This window comes from Neofelis nebulosa, chromosome 8, assembly GCF_028018385.1.
Source record: "Neofelis nebulosa isolate mNeoNeb1 chromosome 8, mNeoNeb1.pri, whole genome shotgun sequence".
In the NCBI taxonomy this organism is placed as follows: domain Eukaryota; kingdom Metazoa; phylum Chordata; class Mammalia; order Carnivora; family Felidae; genus Neofelis; species Neofelis nebulosa.
This window is the reverse complement of record NC_080789.1, coordinates 75,455,263-75,480,265: the sequence shown is the minus strand read 5'-3', so window position 1 is coordinate 75,480,265 and position 25,003 is coordinate 75,455,263. Positions and strand designations below refer to the sequence as shown.

Genomic DNA, 25,003 nt, shown 5'->3' with positions numbered 1-25,003 from the left:
ATAGCCTAGATAGGTATCAAAATGGAAAAAAAATAGGCAATATTTAACATGACACAAACTCATATTTAATGTGGCCACTAATGTAATTTCTTTCTTCTAAGGGAAGCAATGATAAACACCCATTTTGGCAATTTAATTGGAACCTTAATTAGAATTAAATGTAATTCTTACCTAAATTCTGGAGCACCTGGTCTCTCTCCAACTGAGTGTCCCGAATCTTATGCTGCAGCATCATTAGCTTCTCTTCATACTGCTTTTTCAGTGTCTGCAGTCTTTTCTGGCTGTTTTCTAGTTCATCAATCAGTTTTTGCTTGATTGCAATTTCACAGGTAATGTTTGCTAAGTCTGCTTGATAATTGGCTATTTATAAAGGAAGAAAATAAACATACTGCAATAGGCAACAATATCATAATTCCAGCTTTTGAGCAAGAGCATGAAAACGAGCACGTACATCCAGGCATTCACTTCGCAGCTAGAAGGAGAATATCCTGGGTAACCCCAAAACTACGAAAAGGTGGTAAATTAACAGCATTCACACTAAGCAGTGACAACAGATACTATTTGTACTAAATAAGAATGGAAATCACATAGTGACTAAATCCAGTAAGGGCAGAAACATGAGGCTGGAAAGGGATACACAGGTTGGCAGTTGTAAAAGCTGCCTTCATCAAGAAGGAAATGGAGAATGTTCTCTCCCCAAATTTTAAACATATTCCCCAAATGAATCTTTGTCCTTGTACTAGACAGCAAGTACCTTTTTCATCTGATTCGGAATCTGATTCATCAGAGCTTTCACCCCCTTCAATGTCATCTTCTTCTTCCTCCTCCTCTTCCTCTTCCTCCTCATGATCACTCACTTCTTGACTTTCTTCCTAAAATGTGATTTGTGACTATTAATAGTCCAATATCAGCAAAACAAACTGATTACCTCATTAGATTGCCAGAGTACAAAATACAGAAGTATACAAATTTCACCTTTCAGTACTTCAAAAATCATTCCACACTTGTAAGGGTATTACATAATTTGTCTTAAATAAAATAGTGTTTTTTCTCTCACAGTATTCTATCCACACACACACAATGCTTTCACATTGCACAAAATTGAGAGTTGCCAGTATTTTATGGCTCACATTTCTGAAGAAAAGAAATCCTTAAGCAAATAGTTTAAAATGGATGCATGATAACTATTTCCCTTTTCTACATATAAATTAGTAGCTATCGTAACCATAAATAAGCTAAATTCAAGGACTGAAATTTACAAGTTCATTCTTTCATACTTACCACTTCTAATTCATTGTTCTCTCTTTCTGTAATACCCTTTTCTTCTTTCTTCTCTTGGTCAGTATCTGCATTATCCTCTTTACCAGCCACACTTTAAAAAAAAAAGGAACAAAAAGATACAGTATTTAAGTAGAGAGGAAAGGTGTTCACTTTCGTCTCCCAGATTTTAAAAACCATCAATTACTTATGGAAAGAAACTAAGAGTTTATCATTTGAGCAAAGTTATGTCTGATGCTTCAGAGGAAAGTAGAAATTGCCATTCCAGCCATAGTGACTTATCATTGGGAAAAAGATCATTTTCTAGAAACACTGAGGAATAGATTATCGCCTAGAGTATGAGATCTGAGGAGACAGCTAAGAACTAGTCACAGTAACAGTCAATTAATTAGAATGTAGATGATTTAAATTCAAAGGAAATCAAAACAAATATTTTGCTTTTCTCATCTAAATATATGACTTTTCCCATCTAAATACAAAGATACAGAAGCAGCATTTTTATTGGTGACCTGATACATTTAAGAATAAATTTAAAGATCCAGAATAAATCTGTGCACCAAAGTTTGTCTACACTGGCTGCATCCGCTAGTAATGGCACAGGCTCTTTTTTCAGATGCCCTATCTACAGCACAGGACTCTTCTTAAAATGTTCTCACCAAAATGGGTCTTTGCACATCAAAACTGTCTGAAGTTCGGCCTAACCTTTGACTGACTAGGAAATACCAGGGTCTGCCACAAGATTGGCCATACAAATGGAAGCCTCTTCTTCAGTCTTCTGGTACTAAACAGCTCTAACTACATACTGACGTTAGGTGATGTTTATAGCTAAACTAACTCAGCTCTGGTGGCCCTAAGAAGACAGTGCACACTACAGCGAGCAAAGTTTTTCACACTTAACTCACTCTTTTATGGCCTAGCAACCATGGTCAATTATACATAGAAGTTACATTTCTGTTTGCTAGACTCACACATTTAATCAAACTAAATAATACTGAGAAAGTAAACTTGAAGTAAATCTATACGTGAAAGATTTCTTCTTGTGCTACTGTAACATTTTTAAATCAAGACTAAAAAAATGCTCAAAAGGCAATATTGTCCCAATAAAATTCCCCTTGAAACAGCTTAAAAACTGTATCAAAATAACTTTGGAACCACTATCATTTCTTTCAGATATTCTGCTACACTAAAAAACTGCCCTAATACCTGGACTTGTTTTTAGTCTAGGCTAAAAGTTTAATCTTATTTAAGCTATGTTATTATTAAACTGTAATGTTTAACCCTAGGTCTGAATTCTTACAGATACTTTTGTATTCAGAGTAAGACAAATACTTACTTCCCTTTGTAAGCACTTTTCAGAGTTCTTAATTTATGTTTTTTTATGTGATTACTTCTTTAATTTCTATCTTCCCCACTAAACTGTGGGCCTTGTGAGGGCAGGGATCATCTCTGTTTGACTCAGCATTATGTCCCCCATACCCAAGGGATGCACATAATAAATGTGCAGTAAGTGTTTGTTAAATATATTAATCTCTATGACTCTACATGAGAACTTCTGTTTGTCACTTCTGTGTATCTCATGCACTAATTATGTTAGTCTGATGGCATAAACTGAAAGATGCATAAAGATACATAGAAGACAGCATGTCACTAGAGTGAGAAGGAACTACCAGTAGAAATTTCAATAAAACAATTTTAGCTGGAAAGAAATCAAGTAAACTATAACAGGGTTCCATGAATGTTGTTAAATCATTTTGCTAGAGAAAAATGCTGATGATACGGAACGACTCTTACATCACTTGTATTATACTAGGACTGTTGATTTTCTATCATGCAGTTCCAACTGAAAATCTAGAAGGAAACTCCCTTTCATCCATCATCCCATTCAAAGGACAGTACCATGTACTCAGACTATACTTGAAGTTAAGGTTAAGGCCAGGACAGGAGAATGTGTTTGGAAAGACCTTTCTTATCAGCATTCCCCAGTCTCTCCCCTATGCAGCCTTCCTTACTCACCTGTAACTGTTGCAGCACACAATTTTTGTTATTGGTGGCCACTTCATTACATAAACTGCAACCCAAATTCTCTTTTACTCAGGTTTAGGCTTATAGCTAGATAACCACTTTATTCTAACCCTCCTATTTTCTCCAAGTCACTAGTGTCCAGCAAATGTTACTTTTCACTTATATTTAAAGTTAACTCATACATTATAAGCTATTCATACCAATTCTGATACAGAAAGATCAGGAGTTATAACTTTACATTATTAATTTACCTTTATATACCACTTAAGGCTTAAGCTTTTAAAATATAAGTTGATGCTTTATAATTATTGCACCACAAATATTCAAGTTTTCCTCAATAAAGTGAGACAAATTGATATCTAAAGTAACTATCTAACCAGCAATGAAAGATAAATTTAAGTTTGCACGTTACACAGAATCAGAATCTTGGAGTTGGAAGGAACACTAGTGATCATGTGGTTTAGCCTCTTTGACATTTGACAACAAATGTCAACATTTTTGTTGACAACCTAAAAAGCTGTGTTGTGGGGAAATTAATCCACTCAAGGGGACTAAAACCAGTGTCTCGACTGCAGGTCAGTATTCTAGAATCTTATGCTTCAAGTTCAGGGAAGTATCAGCATCACTGAGAAGCTTATTAGATAAGTAAAATCTCAGGCTCTAGTTCAGTTTTAACTGAATCAGAATCTTCATTTTATCAAACCAGCCAAGTGATTTGTATGTATATTCATGTTCGAAAAGCCCTATCCTGGAGCACAAAACTGCTCTGTTTTTGCTATCCTTTAAGGACGATATAAAACTTGGAAACAAACTTTACTCACTAAAGACACTTAAAGGACTTGAATATCTTAAGGCAGAAGACTCCTTCTATATACTTTAACCATGTATTTTATTTTGACCTTCTGAAAGAGAAGAAATCTCACATTTTTAATGCCATGATCTAATTCTAATGACAAATATAATGTTCTAAATATACTAATTAGTTGAGTTCTAGTAAAACTTATAATTAGAGTTATATTCTCATTATTAAATACTTTAAATAAGTTATAGAATTATAGAATAAATTATAGGTATTGTTGAATACTATATAATATGTGGAATATAATTGTGGGATGTAAACTATTAAATAATTTCAATAAAATATAATTTTTAAGTTTTCATATTTAAAATAAGATATTACTATAACTGATGATTACATAGTAAAAGTTCTCAAACAGCTTATTTTAAGTAAGAGATGAAATTTCTAAACTGGTGCTTCTAAAATATTTAAATATCATTTTCTTAATCATTTTGATTATATAATCTGGAGGTTTATTCAGAAAAATCTATGAAGAGAAGTTATGATAAGTAAAATACTACTTGATCCTGGTTTAAATAACTATAATTCTGAATGACTAAAATGCAAATTTTTATTACATAAGGAGTTCAGAAATGTTACATAAATTTTGCTCAAACTTAAATGAGAAAAGAAATTATCTCATTTTGACACTCACCTCAAATACATATTAAAAGCAACACTTGTTTTAATAATTCAACTTAAGAATGTCTTGGATAGCTTATCTGTAGTAATGCCATAGTTTCCTTTTGCTTTGTTGCCATTTAATGTTGTTTTCCAACAACAAATATTACAAATATTCATATATACAAATACATCTATATTTGTATACAAATACATTTGTATATACAAATATTATACAAAATAAGAAAGAGGGAGAGAAAAATCCACCTGTGACTTAGCATGGGCTGCAACAAAATCTCAATTCCCACCCAATTAAAAGTTCCCAGTCTGCTCACAAGTTTCTGGAAGATATATTCTGAAAGTCAATGGTGAGTTTTGGGGGGCATCATTTTTAACCTAAAAAAGGTAAGTCATTAAGCACTATCATAATTAGGATAATTTATTCTGAAATCACATGAAATTGCCTGAATTTTAATCCATGTAACTTGCGAGGGTTTTATTCTTAAAAAGCTGTTTTTAAAAATACATTTGGTATATTTGTCAATTTTATAAAATCATCATTAATTTTAGGAGCACCAAGCTAATCTAGTCTGAAACAATCTATAATTCTATAACACATTTCCTTGTGAATGGCAACTAAGTATTTAAATGACATTTTAATAAAAAACCTGGGAAATATTCCAACCTTCTTTCTTCTCGATTGCTTTCCTCAAGTTTCTGTAGCCTTCAAAATCACGAGGCACAGTATTGGAAGGCCAAGCCAATGAAGGACAAACCAGACAGTAAAAAGCGAAAGTGGTAAGAAGGTAAAAATGATACATGAGCTTGAAGACTTTAAAATAAATTTTAAAAGATATCATCAAAGGACAATACACAGTAAAAAGGCAATACATTTTGAATGAATAAAAAGTAAGTAGAAAAACAAGCAGCATTATGTCTAAGAAGAATATATAGACTATCAGTTGAAGCTATTCAGCAATTAAATGCATAGTCTCAGTTTATATAACTTGGTAAGTATTGAGAGTGTTTGGATGCCATTGCTTTTTTAAATCTTTTTAAAATGGATCGATTTTCTCAGCTTCCCCCAAAAAGCCTACTTTCAATGATATCCTCTTCCTTTTAAATCTTCACAGAAGACTTTTTCATGGCATCATTAAAAGAACGTCAAAAAGTAATGCCTTTCTACCATAATACGAAAATACCATTAATACTACATACTAGAAAACTACGTTTAAAACTTCTTTTCTATTTTTAATATACTACACGTGAACATCACTAAATCTAAAAAAAATTTCTATTTCAAAATTATATATGAAATGGTGTTACAGTCAAATGAATATGGTTGTTATGATGTCAGTGAAAACTGTAATTTTATTAAATGAAAATAAAATGTCATATCACTGTACTAATAATTAGAAACTATCAAAAGGACTAAGGCAAAGGTGGCAATAAAATGGGGAATGTAGTACTTTCCATTAGTAAGATTGTTTCTCAATCAGAAAAGTATAAGAAAAATTATAACTATGTACTTAGAACCTTTGAAATATAATTTAAACAATACCCAATACACAGAATTGGGGATCTTTACTCAATGGAATGTACTGAATACCAATATTTGTCATATAAACAAAAAGATAGATGTGCTAGGCTCTGATTAAGCACATAGCAATCTTGATATAGCACACTTCTCACCAGAATTCCAAATATATTTTTCAGAATCATCAATATTTTTAAATGAAAAGACTGAGTCTTAAGTATAAATTATTTCATCAAGCCAGTTATTTTCATGTGCTTGCACCTGCGATTGGTTTTCACAATCAACGTATATACTGCTATTATAAGAAGAGACTAGCAATCTTTCTGGGAAAAAATTCTAGAGTGATATTCAGTAGGGATCAAAAGTTCCAGTATAATGGCTAGAAAAAGGAAAATAAAGCCATCACCTAAGAAATCTATGTGTTTCTAGAGTTTCAACCTGACACCACTAAACACAAGGATAATGCAGTCTGATGAATTAGTAAAGTTTTTTTTTATAATTCAAGTCATTTAAAGCTAGATATCCAAAAACATGGGGAATAATGCCTAATCTAATCTTATACTGATGAAAATGAGCCACTGTGGCTCAAAGGATATGGTTTCCTGGCAAAGAGCTTAAATTTCCTGTGTTTAATATGCAGAATTTTTGTTTACCTTATACAAGAGGACTGTATTAAAATGTATGGATGACATGAGCTAATAAGTAGATAAACTTAGGATGTCTTTTCAATTGTTACTTGGAAGAACATTGTGACAAATCGTTCAAAAGACAGTGGAGGGGCAGAAAAATAATAATCTGATATTTCTCCATAATTTAAAGGAGTTTTTACTTCATTTCATTCCATCACATGGAGAAGGGCTGTTTCTTCCATAAAGAGGAGAGAGAGGGGTACCTTGGTGGCTCAGTCGGTTAAGTGTCCGACTTTGGCTCAGGTCACAACCTCATGGTTCGTGGGTCGAGCCCCATGTTGGGCTCTGTGCTGACAGCTCAGAGCCTGAAGCCTATTCAGATTTTGTGTCTCCCTCTCTCTCTGCCCCTTCCCTGCTCATGCTTTGTGTGTGTGTCTCTCTCTCAAAAATAAGTAAACATTTAAAAAAAGAGGAGAGAGAGAGAATGACAAACCTTGCCAACAATTTTAACTTTTATGTTACTGAAAAATAGGTAATACAGTCTCTTCAGTTATTTACCTGATTTTGTTACACTCCCTTATCTATATGTATGGATGATTCTATAGCTCAATAGAAAATATGCACAGACAGGTAGAAGAATAAACCTTAAACCTCCAGATATTAGCTAGTTGTAGATTTGATAAAGACTTTGATGCAGAAGAAAGTTAAACTTTCATGTAAAATGGGACTTATGACATCCTCCTTGAACATAAATGCAGTTTCTGACATAAAAATAACCCAGCTACCGCTCCTCCTACCAACACTTAACTTTTATCAGAGGCCCCATAGTCACTACAACCAAAAACTGACAAATAAAAAACACAGTAAATTAAAAGAAATGGAGCTTCTAAATAATTTGTGGCTTTAGTGGGGAGGAAAGAAAGCAGCTATGAGAATGAGGACAGCGTAGGAAATCTGAACCCATAAATGAATCCCCAGATAGATCCTGAAAACTCTCAGCTAAAAGAGGGTAAAAATCTTCCTTACATAACTTGATCTTTTTTTTTTTCCTTCATGAGGTTGCTGTCCAAAATCTCAGTATTTGAATTAATGGTTCCTCTTTCAAAATTACAAACATCCTTAAAAAGAGGCTTATTGGTTATAAGTCACTTCACTGGCACGGATGCCTTTAGCCAGATGGCTTTGCTACCAAATGTAAATTTAAGGGGAGGAGAGAAGGAAGTACACGAGTTTGGAATTGGAAACAGTTCGTTTGGAGTGGGGTAGAATTACATGAGAGCTGACTGGAGCAAGGCAGGTAGCATAAGGACACAGGGGGTCAGCAGATGGAATAAAAAGGATGCTAAGGCACAAATTCACACTTTTCCTCCAAAGGTTGCCTACATCCATGAAAGGAGAGAAAGTTTCTTGTCCATTTTTTTCCTTTTCCTCTTCCCTTCTGAATTGCTCTTACCACACTACAAAATGGGTAAAAATCACTTTATGTGAGTCATCATAACATTTTCTAGAGAAAAATTAGTCCCAAATTCCAAAGAATTTTTTAAATGAACTAAATGAACTTATTCTGTACGTAGGGTTGAGGCAGAACCCAAATTTTACACTGCTCTCTCTGATGAATAAAATAAATATGAGGGATGTAAAACAACACAATCAGAATCAATACACCTAAACAGGAACTACTGTCTCCAAGGAATTCCTATAGAAGACTAAACACTAACTTCAGTAAAGCTGCAGTCATTCTAAATACTTCTGGAACTCTTTGTTTATTATTTGTTTGTTTCAACCTGTAGCAAACCCTTTAGCTAAAATGACAGCTTGCCTACATTTTAAAAATAGGAATTTACATTACATGCAACCTAAAAGTTATTGGGATCTACAGCAAAGTTAACAATGATGAACGAAATGCTTTAATCAAGCTAAGTAAAACAGTATTCATTTTCATGTTTAAATCCACAACAAGGTTTGAATGGAGTGTGGTAAGAAAAACTATTAAATTTACTATATGGATATAAATATATATAAATATAAATGCATAAATTGGTTCTAAAGGCTTTCACACAGTTTATGGCTTGCAAGAAAATTTTTCCTTTCTCGGTTCATACTACATTATGTAGGTTTTAGTTCTACAAAGACACATTATAGCATGTATATGAAAATGCTTTATGAAGCCTTTTCTGAAGTATCATATTATGAGTTACTAATTTGTTTTTCTCATTCTAAGCTATCACTCATTTTTTTTCTACAGGTAATTAAGGCACTACCTCTAAATTTACTTTATCCAGTTTAGTTTTTTTCCCCATCAAAAATTTTTTAATCTCATATCACTTTTTGTTAAAAAATTACTTATTTTTTCACTTGGGTTCTTATGTTTAAATACATTTGTTCAATGAGGTCTTCTTAGCAATAATATCTGCTATTATTTTTATCATAATAATTACTACATCTACCATAATCACTGAAATTATCAACTTTTCAATTTGAAATAACAGCTGTTTAATTTTTTTTATCTTAAAAGCAACAGGGACAAATCTTAATAATAAAATGTTTTTCTTCTAGTACTATAATCAAAATGCTTACTGCCCTGCACTGTCACAAAGATAACCTCTATCAGAAGTATTATTTTAGGGGGCGCCTGGGTGGCGCAGTCGGTTAAGCGTCCGACTTCGGCTCAGGTCATGATCTCGCGGTCCGTGAGTTCGAGCCCCGCGTCAGGCTCTGGGCTGATGGCTCGGAGCCTGGAGCCTGTTTCCGATTCTGTGTCTCCCTCTCTCTCTGCCCCTCCCCCGTTCATGCTCTGTCTCTCTCTGTCCCAAAAATAAATAAAAAACGTTGAAAAAAAAAAAATTTAAAAAAAAAAAAAAAAAAAAAAAGAAGTATTATTTTAGGATACCTATGATCACTATAAACATGTCAAAAACAACTTAGGTTTCTATTGGAATCCCTATTTTTCATCATTCATACCAAACGGGTGATTATGGTAACATCTCTAAATTTACCTCAAAACAAAAGAGCAGAATCAGCTCATGACCTTGAGAAACAGACCTTGCTTATAGTTACTATTTATGAACACAAACCACCAAGACCTTTAAAAACAAATCAAACCATTTGATATTTTGACCAACTATAGAACTGAATTATACAAGAAAATAGTAAGTCATGAGCAAAAGCCCCATTTTCACTCAAGCAGTATGTTGGATCATATAATTCTGTGATCACGGTTTTGTTTTTAACAGCCTTGCATTAAAGCTAATCATTATGTATCTTAATGCTGCCATAATCAGTCATCCATGAAAAACACCTATTAAGACATTAGTATCTTAAGAATGCAAATTCAGTTGCAATGCCTCCTAACCATAAATGTGTAACTCCTTGTTTTCATTATTCAAATCATTCCTTTTTAACTCAAGGACACCACAGCAGAATTAATTTGAAAAATTTAAACCTCCAATTACTTAGTCAACTGACTGTTCAAGGAAGAAATGCCTGGTTGCCTAAAAATTTCTAAGTAGACTGAGCAAAGCAGTTTAAATGTCAATAATAATTCTACAAAGCAAGCCTCTTGTAACAAACCATTTGATAGCTGTGCCCACTTTTGAATATCTAGCCAAAAGTGCTTAAAATTAATTTGACTGGCATATCCAAAATATGTTTAGTAGGTAATGTGACTGCACCACAGAATCAGTATGTAGACACATAAAGAATTTGTGACTATTTAACCACCCACACATTACAAGTGGTCAAATTTTTATTTTCCTCTTCTTTGCGCCCAGTTGGTTTCAGAGGAAGATATTATCAGGATGCAACGAAAAGAAAGCCTAGAACGGTGGTGAAAAGCTGAGTGACTCCTTGCTGAAAGATTCAAAAAGCCTAAAATAGCATAAATAACTTTGACATAATCAAATTAGAAGCCCTGCAGAAAATACTGAAGAGACTAAATGACATTAAATGACAGTCTGATGGATTAGTTTAGCCTTTAGTTAAACTAATCTAGACAGGAATCAGATTATATCCAGGAGACTACTTAATTGCATTAGAAAATGAGAAAGAAATGAAAACAGTGAGTTGTAATGGTAGAACAAGCTTTGCAGAAAAGATGAGTGGAATGCAAAAGCAGCTATTTCAAAAACCATAAAATAATTTCTAATAGAAATTTTACCTTGTCATAGTCTAAAAATCCACTACATTATTATAATTAAACTTATTTTTCTTACGTACAAGTAGAGATCAACAATTAAAAGTATATCATTGCAATTGTCAGCTAATTTAAATGACATTTCTTTCATTAATATACTGTGAAACTATGTATACTCACTGTAATTGCAAATTAAGATATTCTGTAAAGTAAGAAAAACAGGGATTCATATAACAGTGATTTTATAACACTACCTTTTCTTCTTCCTCTTTTCTTTCCTTTTCAGCTTCTCTAAATCTTTCTTAGCTAGATCTATAATTTCAATGGTCTCTTTGTCTGAGGACAGTACAGTAGGAGAGAAAGCTGACGATCCACTGAAATACGGTGATCTTGCTGTGGCTCTCGTCAAGTTTTTTCGAAGGTTCTCATTCACTGCTTCACTTTCTAATAATTTTGCCCTAGTGAATAAAAATATTTAAACAAGAAACATTTCTTATTGTAGTAATACAATTCATAGCATAAACTTTACCACCTGCACCATTTCTAAGTGTATAGTCTGCAGCACAGTAACTCACACTGTTGTGCCACCATGGCCACCATCCATCTCCAGAACTCTTTCAAACTCTTTCATCTTCTTCAACTGCCCATTAAGCATTAACTCCTCATCTCCCTCTCCTCCCAGCCCCTCACAACCACCATTACACTTTCTGTCTCTACAAATCTGACTACTCTAGGAATTAATTGGGGAACATTTTAAATATGCTGTTTTGTATGCCAAAAAGTTTTCCAAAATGTATTTCAACATTGCTACAAGGTAGCATTTTTTAAAATAAATGTGCTCAAAAACATTAATGTTTAAGATTTTTTTAATTCCCTGAATAAGTAATTATAAATTTGAAATAACATTCTTAGTGCTCAAAAGTGCCAATGGTAATGAGATTAGTTGCATTCTGGCCAGTAGGCACTAGAGATCTTGCTTTGTCAACCCATCATTTAAACTTAAAATCTACAAGCGGCATGGTCGCCTTTCTTTCAGTTCCTCATTCATCATGCTATAATAGCATTTCCAAATCTTTGTAAGGAATAGTTAGTCAAACTTGCCCCTAACTGGCTGAAAGACATCTGGCTCCTAAACATGGTGTGGGAAAAGATGGTATCTCCAAGGAAACCTGAGTTTGATAATTGAAAACATTCTTTTGTTTGTTCAAGCAGTTCTAACAATGACAGGAGAATAATGTATGTTCTGTCAGTAATATGCAAAAAAACACAGAATGATGAGATTCTAAAAGAGCTGGACTCTTGAAACAAAAAGGGATTCAGAGTCCACTAGACCAGTCCTTTATTTCTATTTCATTTAAACGATCAAGAATGTAATTATCTACTTCAATATAATAGATTTCCAAGGTCAATTTGGCACAAGGGTGATTGACACAGGGCTGTAAGGAGAAAGTACTATTACTGTATCTGTGTCAAAACTATATTGCAAAGCACTTTTACCATTTATCCAAGTATTTCAGAGAAATATGCTAGATTAATTTGCAATTGTAAGCTCTATAAGACATAGCTCTGTGCTTTTTCACTGTCTACCAAAATTATTCATGACTGCTGAATTCAGCTATAAACACAGTGTACATACGTCAGTGAATATATATTTCAAATCAGTGTCTGGTGTCAAATGTGAGAAGAATAACAATACAATATTTTAAAATGGTTAAGTTTCTGTGTACAAACTTCCAGGTTAAATGATCTCAAAGTTATTTTAAGGAAAATTCTGAATATGATGGTGTCATGTTTTTATTTAAGAGCATAACCTAACTATAAGAAGTCAGTTTAACTATAAAAACTCAAAGTCAAAATTTACACTTTTCTGTATTTTTAATATAGCCCAGGTACATAATAATGAATGTTAAGAATAAATGAAAATATAATAAGTTAGCTATCAATAATGTCCTGCCTCGTATCGGTTCATTCTTATAATAATCGGACAAGTTCTTTTTTGTAATGATCTAGGTTTGCATTAGTGGGCGTATACTCAATGCTTCTTCAATGCTTGTACTGATAAAAGCTGAACCCCTCAGGGACCAACTCCACAAAGCCCATGACACATTAGCAGAAGTTCCCTTGGGGCTTTTTTTTATAGCAACTCTCTCTTTCCTTCTCTTTGTCTTCCCACTCACCAACCCACCCTGCTTCCTGCATTTCATTTAATAGGAAACCAAGCAGTCAGTCATGAGGGGAAGTATACAGACCTCTTTAGGAAGGAGCAGACAGAGGGTTTGCATCTCAGCTCTGTAACTCACTTGATCATGGACTACTAGTCTTTAAAAGCCTCTACTCTTTCCTTAGTAAAATGGGAATGAAAGTAATACATTTCCCTACCAGAATGATAATGTATTTAATGAATAATAACTATTGTTATCAAAAAGTTGGAAATGATATAATTATCAAATAGTAGATTAGTTAAATAAATAGATTACAATGTCAAAATAGTACCTCATGGAATCATGCAAAAATCATGTTAAAAAATTATTTAACAGCATTTAAAAATGTTCATAATATATTGTCACATTTCAAAGAAAAGATAGCAAAGGAATATATCTACCCTGAGTTAAATCTTGCTAAAGAATGCATTGAAAAAAACACTGAAGAGATATATCAAAATGTTAACATCAGATCTACCAGATGGTACCAATATGGATGACTTTTTTTTATACTTTCTTATCTTCTCAAAACTTTCTGCAAAAATTTTAAACCCCCCAAAACCAAGAATTAATTAATTAGTACCCATTATTATTTCACAACAACTAATGGGACATGTAAATTTATTAGAAGGAAATTAGTATTGTTTTACAACTAGAATAAAATTTAAAATATAAAATATAAACATTCCCAAGTGGCAAAGCATCAACATAAATGTGCATTATGTTAAAGGAGTTGTGAATAAATGCCTTCTGAAGAAAAAGTTTTGAAAGAAATATGGATTGGAGTTGGAATTAGTAGAAAAAACACGATATGAGAACTTGGACCGTGTTAGACTGTGAAATCCTGTTCTTTCTTTCATTTGAGCCCTATGATAACTCCTGGAGACTAGCAAGTATTACTTCATTCTTAGAGATGAACAAACTAAAGCTCAGAGATGTTAGGTAACTTGCCTAAGGTCACACACTTATTAATAAATAGAAGCTTAAATATCAACCCAGGTAATCTCATTTAAATTCAAAGCTCATTTATGCTTATTCCATACATACATTATTTTTAAATTGTAAATTGCAGTCTTGTAATTCTAGAAGACTACCCTCAGGAGTGGGATACACCTAATTAAAGAGCCATCAAAGAATTCTGGATAAGCACAACAAACTATTAACTTACACCAAGAAAGATTTGATCACTGAACTCAGAGCCTAAGAGTCATCTCTGTTTTCTAAATGGCTTAAAGAATGGTCTAAAAAAGGAAGATATTAGATGTTGTATTTAGCCACTGGATGGAGTAGAAACGATTCTGTTTTGTAAGAAATAATGACACTAGTCAAGCCATTTGTCTTAAAGTGAAATCTAGGTTAGATATGTCCTTAGAAGAGAAGAAACCTGGGTGGCTCAGTTGATTAAGTATCTGCCTTTTAATTTCAGCTAAGGTCATGATCTCACAGTTTTGTGGGTTTGAGCCCCTCGTCAGGCCCTGTGCTGGCACCATGGAGCCTGTTAGGATTCTCTCTCTCTCTTTCTCTCTCTCTCTCTCTGCCCCTCCTCAACTTGTTCTGTCTGTCTCTCTCAAAATAAATAAATTTTTAAAACTTTAAAAAAAGAAGAAGGAGGAGAAGAAACAGAGCACAAGAACCAGAGCTTAGAATTAGCCTTAACAGTTGACCAGTGCCAAAGAAATAAAAGAGATAAAGAGAAGCAACCTAGAAAGAGAAAGAGAATCTTCAAGAATTCAAAGAGATATCAGTTATGTCTCAAGGAATGGTAAAGACGGGGTCTACAGAGTGAGGTCAGAAACTAAGTTTTGGGAAATAGGCAAGAAAGAGCACTGCCAACACAGGATAGAAACTATAAGTCCAGATTAGCTACTGACTAGACCTAGGACCCAATGCCCCAAAAGTCTCCACCAAAAAGGTAAACTTTAGAGATACATATTTACCAAATAAAAGTAACAGTTATTTGAGTAACTTTACAACCACATCAGATATCTTAGTTGTTTTCACTTTTTTTTTTTTTAGAGAGAGAAAGAGAGAACGCAAGGGGAAAAGGGGAAAGGGGGAGAGGGGGGGAGAGGAAGAGAGGGAGAGGAAGAGAGGGAGAGAGAGAGAGAGAGAGAAGGAGGGAGGGGGAGGGAGAGGGAGGGGGGAGAGGGAGAGAGGGAGAAAGGGAGAGAGGGGGAGAGGGGGAGAGGGGAAGAGAGAGAGAGAGAGAGAGAGAGAGAGAGAGAGAGAGAGAGAGAGAGAATCTTAAGCAGGCTCCACGCTCAGTTCGGAGCCTGACACAGGGCTCAATCCCACAACCCTGGAATCATGACCCAAGCCAAAATCAAGAGTCAGATGTTCAGTCAACTGAGTCACACAGGCACCTCTGTTTTCACTTCTTTAAAACACTTAAGGGATTCAGTGTGCCTTGTGGCGGCAGAAACAATGGAAACAGCACTTGTTTCTGAGAATCTCTAAAACAGCTCAAAGGAAAGAGAAAGAACACACGAATACAAGATGGGACAGTGTTAGGGTGGCTGTGAAAGATGATATCCACTTGGTCTGGTCACTTGGTTATTTTCTGCAAGTGGGTAGCAGAAATGAGATCTGAGCTCCTTAGATGCTCTCCATGGAGCTTTACTTCAAGAGAAAGTAGCTCAGCCATCACAGCGGACCATGGAACCTGAAAATATTATAGAAATGAATTGTATCCCTGACCTGCTTTCTGACCTGTACTACCCAAGTCTGAATTCAGTGGTCTTCTCCACATTCCCACACCAGGTGTGGGTGTTCTTTTCACTAATTTCTGTCATTCCATTTACTATTTATGTAAGTCGCCCCACCTAGACTGTAAACTCCTTGTTAATGTCATAGTTGCTCAGTCCATGGCATGGTGCCTCACATACAGTGAGCATTTGTACTATGTTGTATAAACTGAGTGTTGGAGGAGCCTCTGTGTGTACCAGAGAGGCAGGAAAATTGGTCAGGATTCAATGAGTCACACACAAAGAACAGCTGGAGAAGTAGAAAAGAATAAGAATAATAACAGATTTAAAAAATTAGAAATGACTTATTTATGCTGACCATTCCCAAATGTTAGGGAAAGAGGCACAGGGAGTGAAAGCACCAAAGGTAACCTCACAGATATGAGTTATGCCCATCCTGTGTGTCAGGTTGGGTAAGCTCTCAACGAGAAGAGGATAATACAGAAAGAGAATATGGGAAGAGGAAAGAGAAAAGTAGTTTGGAATATAACATTATGGGAAAGATAAGTACCTATTCTCCTAAAGTTAACCTCATCAAAGGGCTGTGATATCACTGTGAACAGTTACTAAACAATATGCTTAACACACAGCAATACTGCTACACTGCAAAGCCCAAAACATGTGCATTACATATTAAGAACATGAACTGCACCTGAGATCTTCAATTTCTTTGATGTAACTGTGAATCATATTACTAATCTCCTCATTCCCTTCACCTGCAAGATAAAATATGAACTTTAGAATTTCCTTTGAATTAAAAACTTCAACAAAACAGAATAGGAGAAAAGAAAAGTTATGGAAACAAAACAATAATGCTTTAATATACAATTCATACAACAGATTTCCTACTCTTAATGACATAAGCAGACAATAAAATAATATTAAAGCAAAGTGTACATTTTGTTTCTTCAAGAAACAATTTGTATTTGTATTATTTACAAATTAAGTATTTAACTTAAAATCTCAGACTGTTTATACACAGTTTGATATTTCTACTTTAAATATTCCAAGTAATTAATGACCACAAAGAATATTCCCTGCTCTCCAAGAGTTAATCCCTCATTCATCCCATCTTACACACATACCTGCTCTGGCAAGAACCTGGTTGGCCTGATCACTAACAAGCTGTGTGATTCTGGTCCTCAATGCATCAACTGTCTCTTGCATGGCTTTAATTCTTACACGCAGGTTATTATTTTCAGTCTGTAGCATAGCATTCTCATGAAACATGTCATTGATGCTTTCCACACCTTCCTCGTCAATTATTCTTTTACCCTAGAAAAGGAAAACACGTCCTGGTTCGTTGAGGGGTCTTAAATATACAAGAGTTTTGTTTAAGCACTTTTACAACGAAGAGCCCTTTTGTTTTAGCAGCCTCAAGGCAAAAGAGACCTTTTTCCCTCTATTACATCCCTCTGTGGTACATCTGTCACTAAAGAAAGTGATGAAGTAAGAAGGCTTTTGAAACAAGAGGTTGGTCAGGTTGATATACTGAACAATAATAAAGGTCACCCACAAGGAAAACTAAAGAATTTGATCTCCAAAAGGAAGGAAGTCACTATTTTGATAGACAAGAGACTCCAGAGACATATATGTACAAGCCATCACAAAAAGACACCACTGCATTTGCAAGATCTACCACAAAATGCAAAGTCAAACCCATTCACTCACTGTTTTGTACTCCATGAGTTCCATCTGAAGGCGTGTGATCTCACTACGAAGTGCATTGATTTGCTGACTAGCTCTGTCCTGATTGACCATCACCTTGTTCTTGATATTTCTAGCCCGATTGGCGTATTTCAGGGTATTTAAGGTTTCCATAAAATCTCTGTCTGAAGGGCTAACACATGCTATCATGATTGTTTGGCTGAAAGTTAAAAAGAATAATTCGGTTTACAGATAAAAGTAAAATGCTGAAATAAGCATTTTTTTAATATCCTGCCATTTGAATAGTATTTTCTCTTTAGGATACCAAAAGATTGATACTACTACCTTAAAAATAAAAACAAATTTAAAAGCCCTTCATGCCTTAAGACTATCTTAAGGAAAAAGATTTTTTACTTAGGTAAAATTGGGGGAAATGAGGTTTTATTATCATTCTTTTACCCAAAATACTTTGAGAAAGTGTAAGTGCATATATTTCACACCTCTTTACAAAATATTTCTGAAGCAATGCAAACAAATCGTTCTAAAAGTCAACCTACCCATAATATGACAAGTAACATTCAAAAACCATTTATTTCATTACTTACTTCATATTTCAGGATTTTATATTTTTATTCTTTTTTTTTTTTACTTTCAGTGGTTTTTTCAATGTTTATTTATTTATTTTGAGAAAGAGGAGAGAGAGCACAAGTGGAGAAGGAGCAGAGAGAGAGAGGGAGAGAGAGAGAAGCCCAAGCAGACTCTGCACTGTCAGCACAGTGCCCTATGTGGGGCTCAGTCTCACAAACCATGAGATCATGACCTGAGCCAAAATCAAGACTCGGATGCTTAACCAACTGAGCCACCCAGGTGCCCCCATTTTTATTCTTTTTATTTAATCACTGGTATACTGATTTTTATATTAGTAAAGAAATTTACATAAAATACTATCATCTGAACAAGAAGAGTATTTAGTATATCCACATGTTTTACAATATAAAACCTCATTTGTGACTGAGTGGTCAAAGTTCCTTGAGTTTTCAGCTAGATTACACAGAAAAAAAAATGGAAAAGTGTACTTTATGGTCATGATGAAATACTTTGCCAACCAAATAATGGGATAGTGAAATGCTTGGTATGCCCAGCTATTATGTCTGTCAATGAAACAGACATGGCGATTATAATAAACACTTAACTGGAAAATGTATAGGAACTGCAGTTAAGGAATTACTTCACCCACCTGGGTAGGAAATGCATGCCTATCAATTCTAACCTGTAGCCTCTTGGTCTGCTTCCACTCCCACCTTCCCCTAATAATCTCAACATAGCACTCATAGTAACCCTTTTAAAATGGGCTCCATTCCACCCATCTCTTTCCCTTTGTCAATACTTGTTCATCCTTATTTACTCTTACTATTATTCAAGATTCAACTCAGGTATCATCTAGTCCAAGAATTCAATCCTCAGCCTACTCTCTTTCTTTTCTTCATATCTTTTGTGTATCTCTTTTTTGTTGATTTTATTATTATTTTACTTAAATTTGATAGACCCCAATCCTTAGACCCTAAACTGCTAAAGGATAAGGGTCAAGGTTTGTTGCTCAGTATACATTGTGTAACACTGGAACCTAGTAAGTCATTAGTAATTGTGATGTGTGTCACATATACATAATGTTTACTTATTGGAGGTCAGAAAGTTAAAACAATTTGTGCATCTCTAGCTCTTTCTTTTGGTGAAGAAAATAAGGTAATCAAGCAAGAGTGATGGTTACAGACACTGATTAGAGAGCATGACTACTCAAAGTGCAGTCCCAGTTCGGTGCCAGTATGAAAATTATTTGTTACATGTTCACAATACATAAAGAAATTGAGAGTAAACATTTTAGACTTTTACAACATTTGAACTTGCTGTAATCAATGATGGTATATTGAATGGAGTTCAAGTGTGTTTGAACATACATGGTAAGTCATAAATGGGCAAGCTGACTACAATCATGAACAGTACTAACCCACCACAAATTGAGGAGTGGGATAGAAGAATGTCCCCTTCACAAATATTTTAAGAAGCACTGGGATCAAGTGCTCAAGAAGAATGGTGAAAGCCAGTAATGAGAGGGTCTAAGATCTATTATATAAGGAAAAGATCACATATTAAATAAAATCCCAAAGATACAAATTTCAAGAATGGTTGTATTTATGAAAAATTCAAAGAAAACATTAAACCTGTTTATTTTTAAAGTTTATATAAAACCACAACTCTGTTTTAAAGGAAACCATATCAATTAAATAGATTATTATGTTATATATCTTATATATTATTTTATCATGTTATATCATATATCATACATTAGGGAGGAAATACATCACAGTATTAACAGTAGTTACTTATAGGTAATAGAAATATAATTTATTTTCATTTGCTCTTTATATTTTTCTGTATTTTTCAAAATCTTTCCTATAAATTTGTGGTAATGTTATATTAAACATTATAAATTTATGACAGCCAGCTTCAGTTAAAAAAATAAAAGTCACTAAATTATACACATAAATAAATGCAACTTATTCCCAAAATGCCTTTGATCTAATTTTTCTTTAAAAGTAATTTGTACAGGGACACCTGAGTGGCTCAGTTGAATGACATTCTGACTCTTGATTTCAGCTCAGGTCATGATCTCACTGTTCATGGGATCGGCCCCATATCAGGCTCTGTGCCGAGAGTACAGAGCCTGCTTGGGATTCTCTCTCTCCAACCCCCCAACCCCCCTCTTCTATTTCCCTCTCAAAAGAAATAAATAATAAACGTTTTTTTAAAAAGAGAAATTTGCACAGACTTTACAAAACAAAGTTATTCTGTTCACTAAGCCTTATACAAAATATAATGCTTTTACTAGAAGTTCAACCTCAAAATTTTAAGCAGGAATTGAGGCTCACTAAGGATAGACTTAGAAGGGGTCTTTTCTACTGAAGAGTTAGCACTCAGTATGGAAATGGGTGGGAGATAGCTGAGACTGTAGCCAATCTGTATTTAGCTGCAGCCAATCTTAAATTCTAGAGGAATTCAAGGCCCACAGTGCAAATATCTCAGACTGCTTACAGGGCAAGCAAAGTTTCGGAGGTACTGAAGTACTTGAAAGTACTGAAAATTATAAGGGGAGGACATTTATCAGCTCTGCTTTGTTTTACAGCTAAGAAATAAATATAGGAAAGAGCTACAATTTAGTAAACTTGAAAAACTTCTATTTGGCTGAAAAAACAAAAACTGGTGTCTTAAGACCCAGAGTGATACTAAAGGTCAGCCTAAGAATATAGAGGAAAAGAAAAATACAACAAAGGAAGCAATATTGCACCCATACACAGAATATGCATGGAGACAAATGAGGTAAGACAATGCAAACACTACATAAAAGGAAGACATATAAAAATAATACTGTTGAATTCTATAAAACAGAACTTTACCCCTAAATCTACGTAGATTTAACATTATCAAAACTCTCTGAATAACAGTTGTTCAAAAATGAAGTTTGCAAGTCTAATTAGCAGGTCATTTTACAGCATCTAATGATCTTTCCGATAAATGTGTCAGACCATTGAAAACATTGAAGCTTCACTGTGGTTGTCTGTAACTTGTTGATTTACACTATGATTAAACTGAAATGCCAAAAATGCTTCCACTTATAAAGCAAACATGTTAATGTTTATGAAAAGGAATGAATTACCAGAAGAATGAGTTTAGCTGACAAAACATATCAGAATGATGCAAAGTATGGAAAAAGGAATATCAGTGATACTGGCAAAATTAATAAACAGCAAACATCCTATACTTCATTCAATTAACATTAAAACAGGTTTTCCACATGTAAAGAAATACCAAATTTTAGAAAACTTTGTAAAAAGTTATCAATATTTAATTACTTTGTAATTACTTAAAAGATGGCATTTATGGCACAAAAACAGACACATAGACCAATGGAATAGAATAGAAACCCCAGAACTAGACCCACAAACGTATGGCCAACTCATCTTTGACAAAGCAGGAAAGAACATCCAATGGAAAAAAGACAGTCTCTTTAACAAATGGTGCTGGGAGAACTGGACAGCAACATGCACAAGGTTGAAACTAGACCACTTTCTCACACCATTCACAAAAATAAACTCAAAATGGATGAAGGACCTGAATGTGAGACAGGAAACCATCAAAACCTTAGAAGAGAAAGCAGGAAAAGACCTCTCTGACCTCAGCCGTAGCAATCTCTTACTCAACACATCCCCAAAGGCAAGGGAATTAAAAGCAAAAGTGAATTACTGGGACCTTATGAAGATAAAAAGCTTCTGCACAGCAAAGGAAACAACCAACAAAACTAAAAGGCAACCAACGGAATGGGAAAAGATATTTGCAAATGACATATCGGACAAAGGGCTAGTATCCAAAATCTATAAAGAGCTCACCAAACTCCACACCCGAAAAACAAATAACCCAGTGAAGAAATGGGCAGAAAACATGAATAGACACTTCTCTAAAGAAGACATCCGGATGGCCAACAGGCACATGAAAAGATGTTCAACGTCGCTCCTTATCAGGGCAATACAAATCAAAACCACACTCAGATATCACCTCACGCCAGAGTGGCCAAAATGAACAAATCAGGAGACTATAGATGCTGGAGAGGATGTGGAGAAACGGGAACCCTCTTGCACTGTTGGTGGGAATGCAAATTGGTGCAGCCGCTCTGGAAAGCAGTGTGGAGGTTCCTCAGAAAATTAAAAATAGACCTACCCTATGACCCAGCAATAGCACTGCTAGGAATTTACCCAAGGGATACAGGAGTACGGATGCATAGGGGCACTTGTACCCCAATGTTTATAGCAGCACTCTCAACAATAGCCAAATGATGGAAAGAGCCTAAATGTCCATCAACTGATGAATGGATAAAGAAATTGTGGTTTATATACACAATGGAATACTACGTGGCAATGAATGGATAAAGAAATTGTGGTTTATATACACAATGGAATACTACGTGGCATTCATATTTAAGAATGAAATATGGCCTTTTGTAGCAACGTGGATGGAACTGGAGAGTGTGATGCTAAGTGAAATAAGCCATACAGAGAAAGAAAGATACCATATGGTTTCACTCTTATGTGGATCCTTAGTAACTTAACAGAAACCCATGGGGGAGGGGAAGCGAAAAAAAAAAAAAAAAGAGGTTAGAGTGGGAGAGAGCCAAAGCATAAGAGACTCTTAAAAACAGAACAAACTGAGGGTTGATGGGGGGTGGGAGGGAGGGGAGGGTGGGTGATGGGTATTGAGGAGGCCACCTTTTGGGATGAGCACTGGGTGTTGTATGGAAACCAATTTGACAATAAATTTCATATATTAAAAAAAAAAAAAAGACAGCATTTACTTTTCAACAAAATTTTATTAGGCTTACAAGCCAAGTGACTTGGAATAAATGACTCAACCTCTCTGGATTTCAATTTCCTTTTCTGTAAAATAGGAACAGTAACACTACCTCAGGGGATGTTATTAAGGATTCTGTGAAATAACCACATACAAAAGGACTCACGCATTTTAGGTACTTACAAATTATTAGTTCCTCATTCTATTAATTTGCTTTATAATAAAAACGATTGTCACAAATCAACTTACAAATTTACTTTAAAATTAATGAGTAGTTGAAATTCAGGAATATGGAGGATAATCACTTTTGCATACCTATTCCCCCCGAGGGAATCCTGCAGCAGTCTTGTCAGTTTAGAATCTCTATAGGGCACATGGGTGGCCCTCTTGCTCTTATCTCCCAGTGCGCTTATTACATTGCCAAGTGCCAACTAAAACAGAGAGAGAAGAAAGTGATAAAATTTTAGTAATTATAACACCTTTAAATAAAAAAGCTTATAGAGAATAATGCAGAGACAGAACTGAGAACATCTATGTTTGGTTTTGTTTCACATTTGTATTTTGAAAAATGAAGTATACTTCCAAGTTTTCTATATTAACTACTAAAAACTGACACCACTCAAAATTTAGACTATAATATACCTGTAACTCACAAATACTTAAACTTCTACTCAGGGATTTTCTTTAAAAACAGAAATGCTATAAAATTGGTGACGAATAACCATCCCTAGAATTATAAGAGCATCAGGTTGTATCCCCAGAAAATTGTCAATTCATGTTTCAAGTTGTTCTCAACTCAATGAAGAAATAAAGTGTTTAGTTAGTTCAACAGATTCATGAAATGTTCTTATTGTAATACAGCTTCCTTATGGTAAGACAAAATCTTCTTCAAGCATAACAAAAATATCAGTATGATTTCTCTGAACAAGGTGTTCCTAACACAAGTATAGCTGTCTTAAGAAATACAATGAATCTATGTGCTAAGCACCCAATATTTTAAAAGTAGGTCAAATTATTAAACTGTCTAGTCACACCTCCTGCCGCTCCTACTGTTTTTCTTACTGCACTAAAACTAAACTAGCACCTACAGCATAAGCACTGTCCTCCACTTTGGTCACACCCGCCTTCAGTAAGGCAAAGAGCCATAACCAAGTCTTTGTCAGGGCCAGTGGATCCTGCAGAGACCAACATCAGTATTACATTGAGTCTTAGAGGCCCTTTTCCAGAGAAGCTTCAGTTCTAACCACTGGCCACACTGGAACTCTACCAGATACATCTGAACATGCTTCAGTGGCCTAAACAGGAAAAGAGATCAGCGACTTTTGTTTTTTCCTGACACCACAAATGGCAATTCCACTATGTATTTATTTCCTAAGAAATTCAGATCAATACGCAAAGTCCAGGATCCAGGTGACTCCCTTTCACACAACATTCAACCATATGATGGAAGCATCAAGCTGGGTGTTGGGAGTTTGGAGGTCTGGCTCTCTTTACTCAGCCTTGGTTGTTAATTTCCACACCAAGGGGCTGCAATTACTAGCAAAATAGGACCATTTGATTGGAGTCCCCAGCTGTAGGAAGGGAGGGAAAGAAACAATGCAGAAAACACAGAACCCGATGCTGTCTACATCACAGAAGTTTAGGGATGCTATTACATTTATACAGGAACAAATGTCCATTTTATAATGAAGTCAACAGGAAAAGATTTATTATACAAAAACCTGCCCTTAAAACTTTTTCTTCCATATAACAAAAGCATTATGCTAGCACACACAAGGTGCTTTGCAACGAAAAACACCACTAGGTGGCATGGTATTAAAACTAATTCCTATATAATCTAGGGAAGTTCTCATTTTAAAAACAATCATTACTTTAAAAAAATTGATTGTAATTCCAAAAATAAAGTGACTGTCATAAATGTTAGCAAAAACTTTAATACTGAATATTAAAATATTAA

The 25,003-nt window shown here is 34.6% G+C and overlaps 1 protein-coding gene across 9 annotated transcripts in view; it reads right to left on the bottom strand.

Annotated features, from left to right (window-relative positions):
* Positions 1 to 25,003, bottom strand: part of KIF21A (kinesin family member 21A) — a 151,383-nt gene that overhangs the window by 44,070 nt on the left and 82,310 nt on the right. For 5 of the 9 annotated variants that reach the window (XM_058743115.1, XM_058743109.1, XM_058743108.1 and 2 more), the window contains exons 7-15: positions 23,362 to 23,477; positions 17,674 to 17,869; positions 17,088 to 17,277; positions 16,655 to 16,718; positions 11,312 to 11,515; positions 5,445 to 5,483; positions 1,282 to 1,372; positions 755 to 872; positions 172 to 360 (exon numbers count right to left, since the gene is read on the bottom strand). In XM_058743115.1, coding sequence (XP_058599098.1) covers positions 172 to 360; positions 755 to 872; positions 1,282 to 1,372; positions 5,445 to 5,483; positions 11,312 to 11,515; positions 16,655 to 16,718; positions 17,088 to 17,277; positions 17,674 to 17,869; positions 23,362 to 23,477 — 1,207 coding nt within the window. The remainder of the gene's footprint in view (positions 1 to 171; positions 361 to 754; positions 873 to 1,281; positions 1,373 to 5,444; positions 5,484 to 11,311; positions 11,516 to 16,654; positions 16,719 to 17,087; positions 17,278 to 17,673; positions 17,870 to 23,361; positions 23,478 to 25,003) is intronic. The other 4 variants (XM_058743111.1, XM_058743116.1, XM_058743113.1 and 1 more) reach the window with 1 other exon arrangement.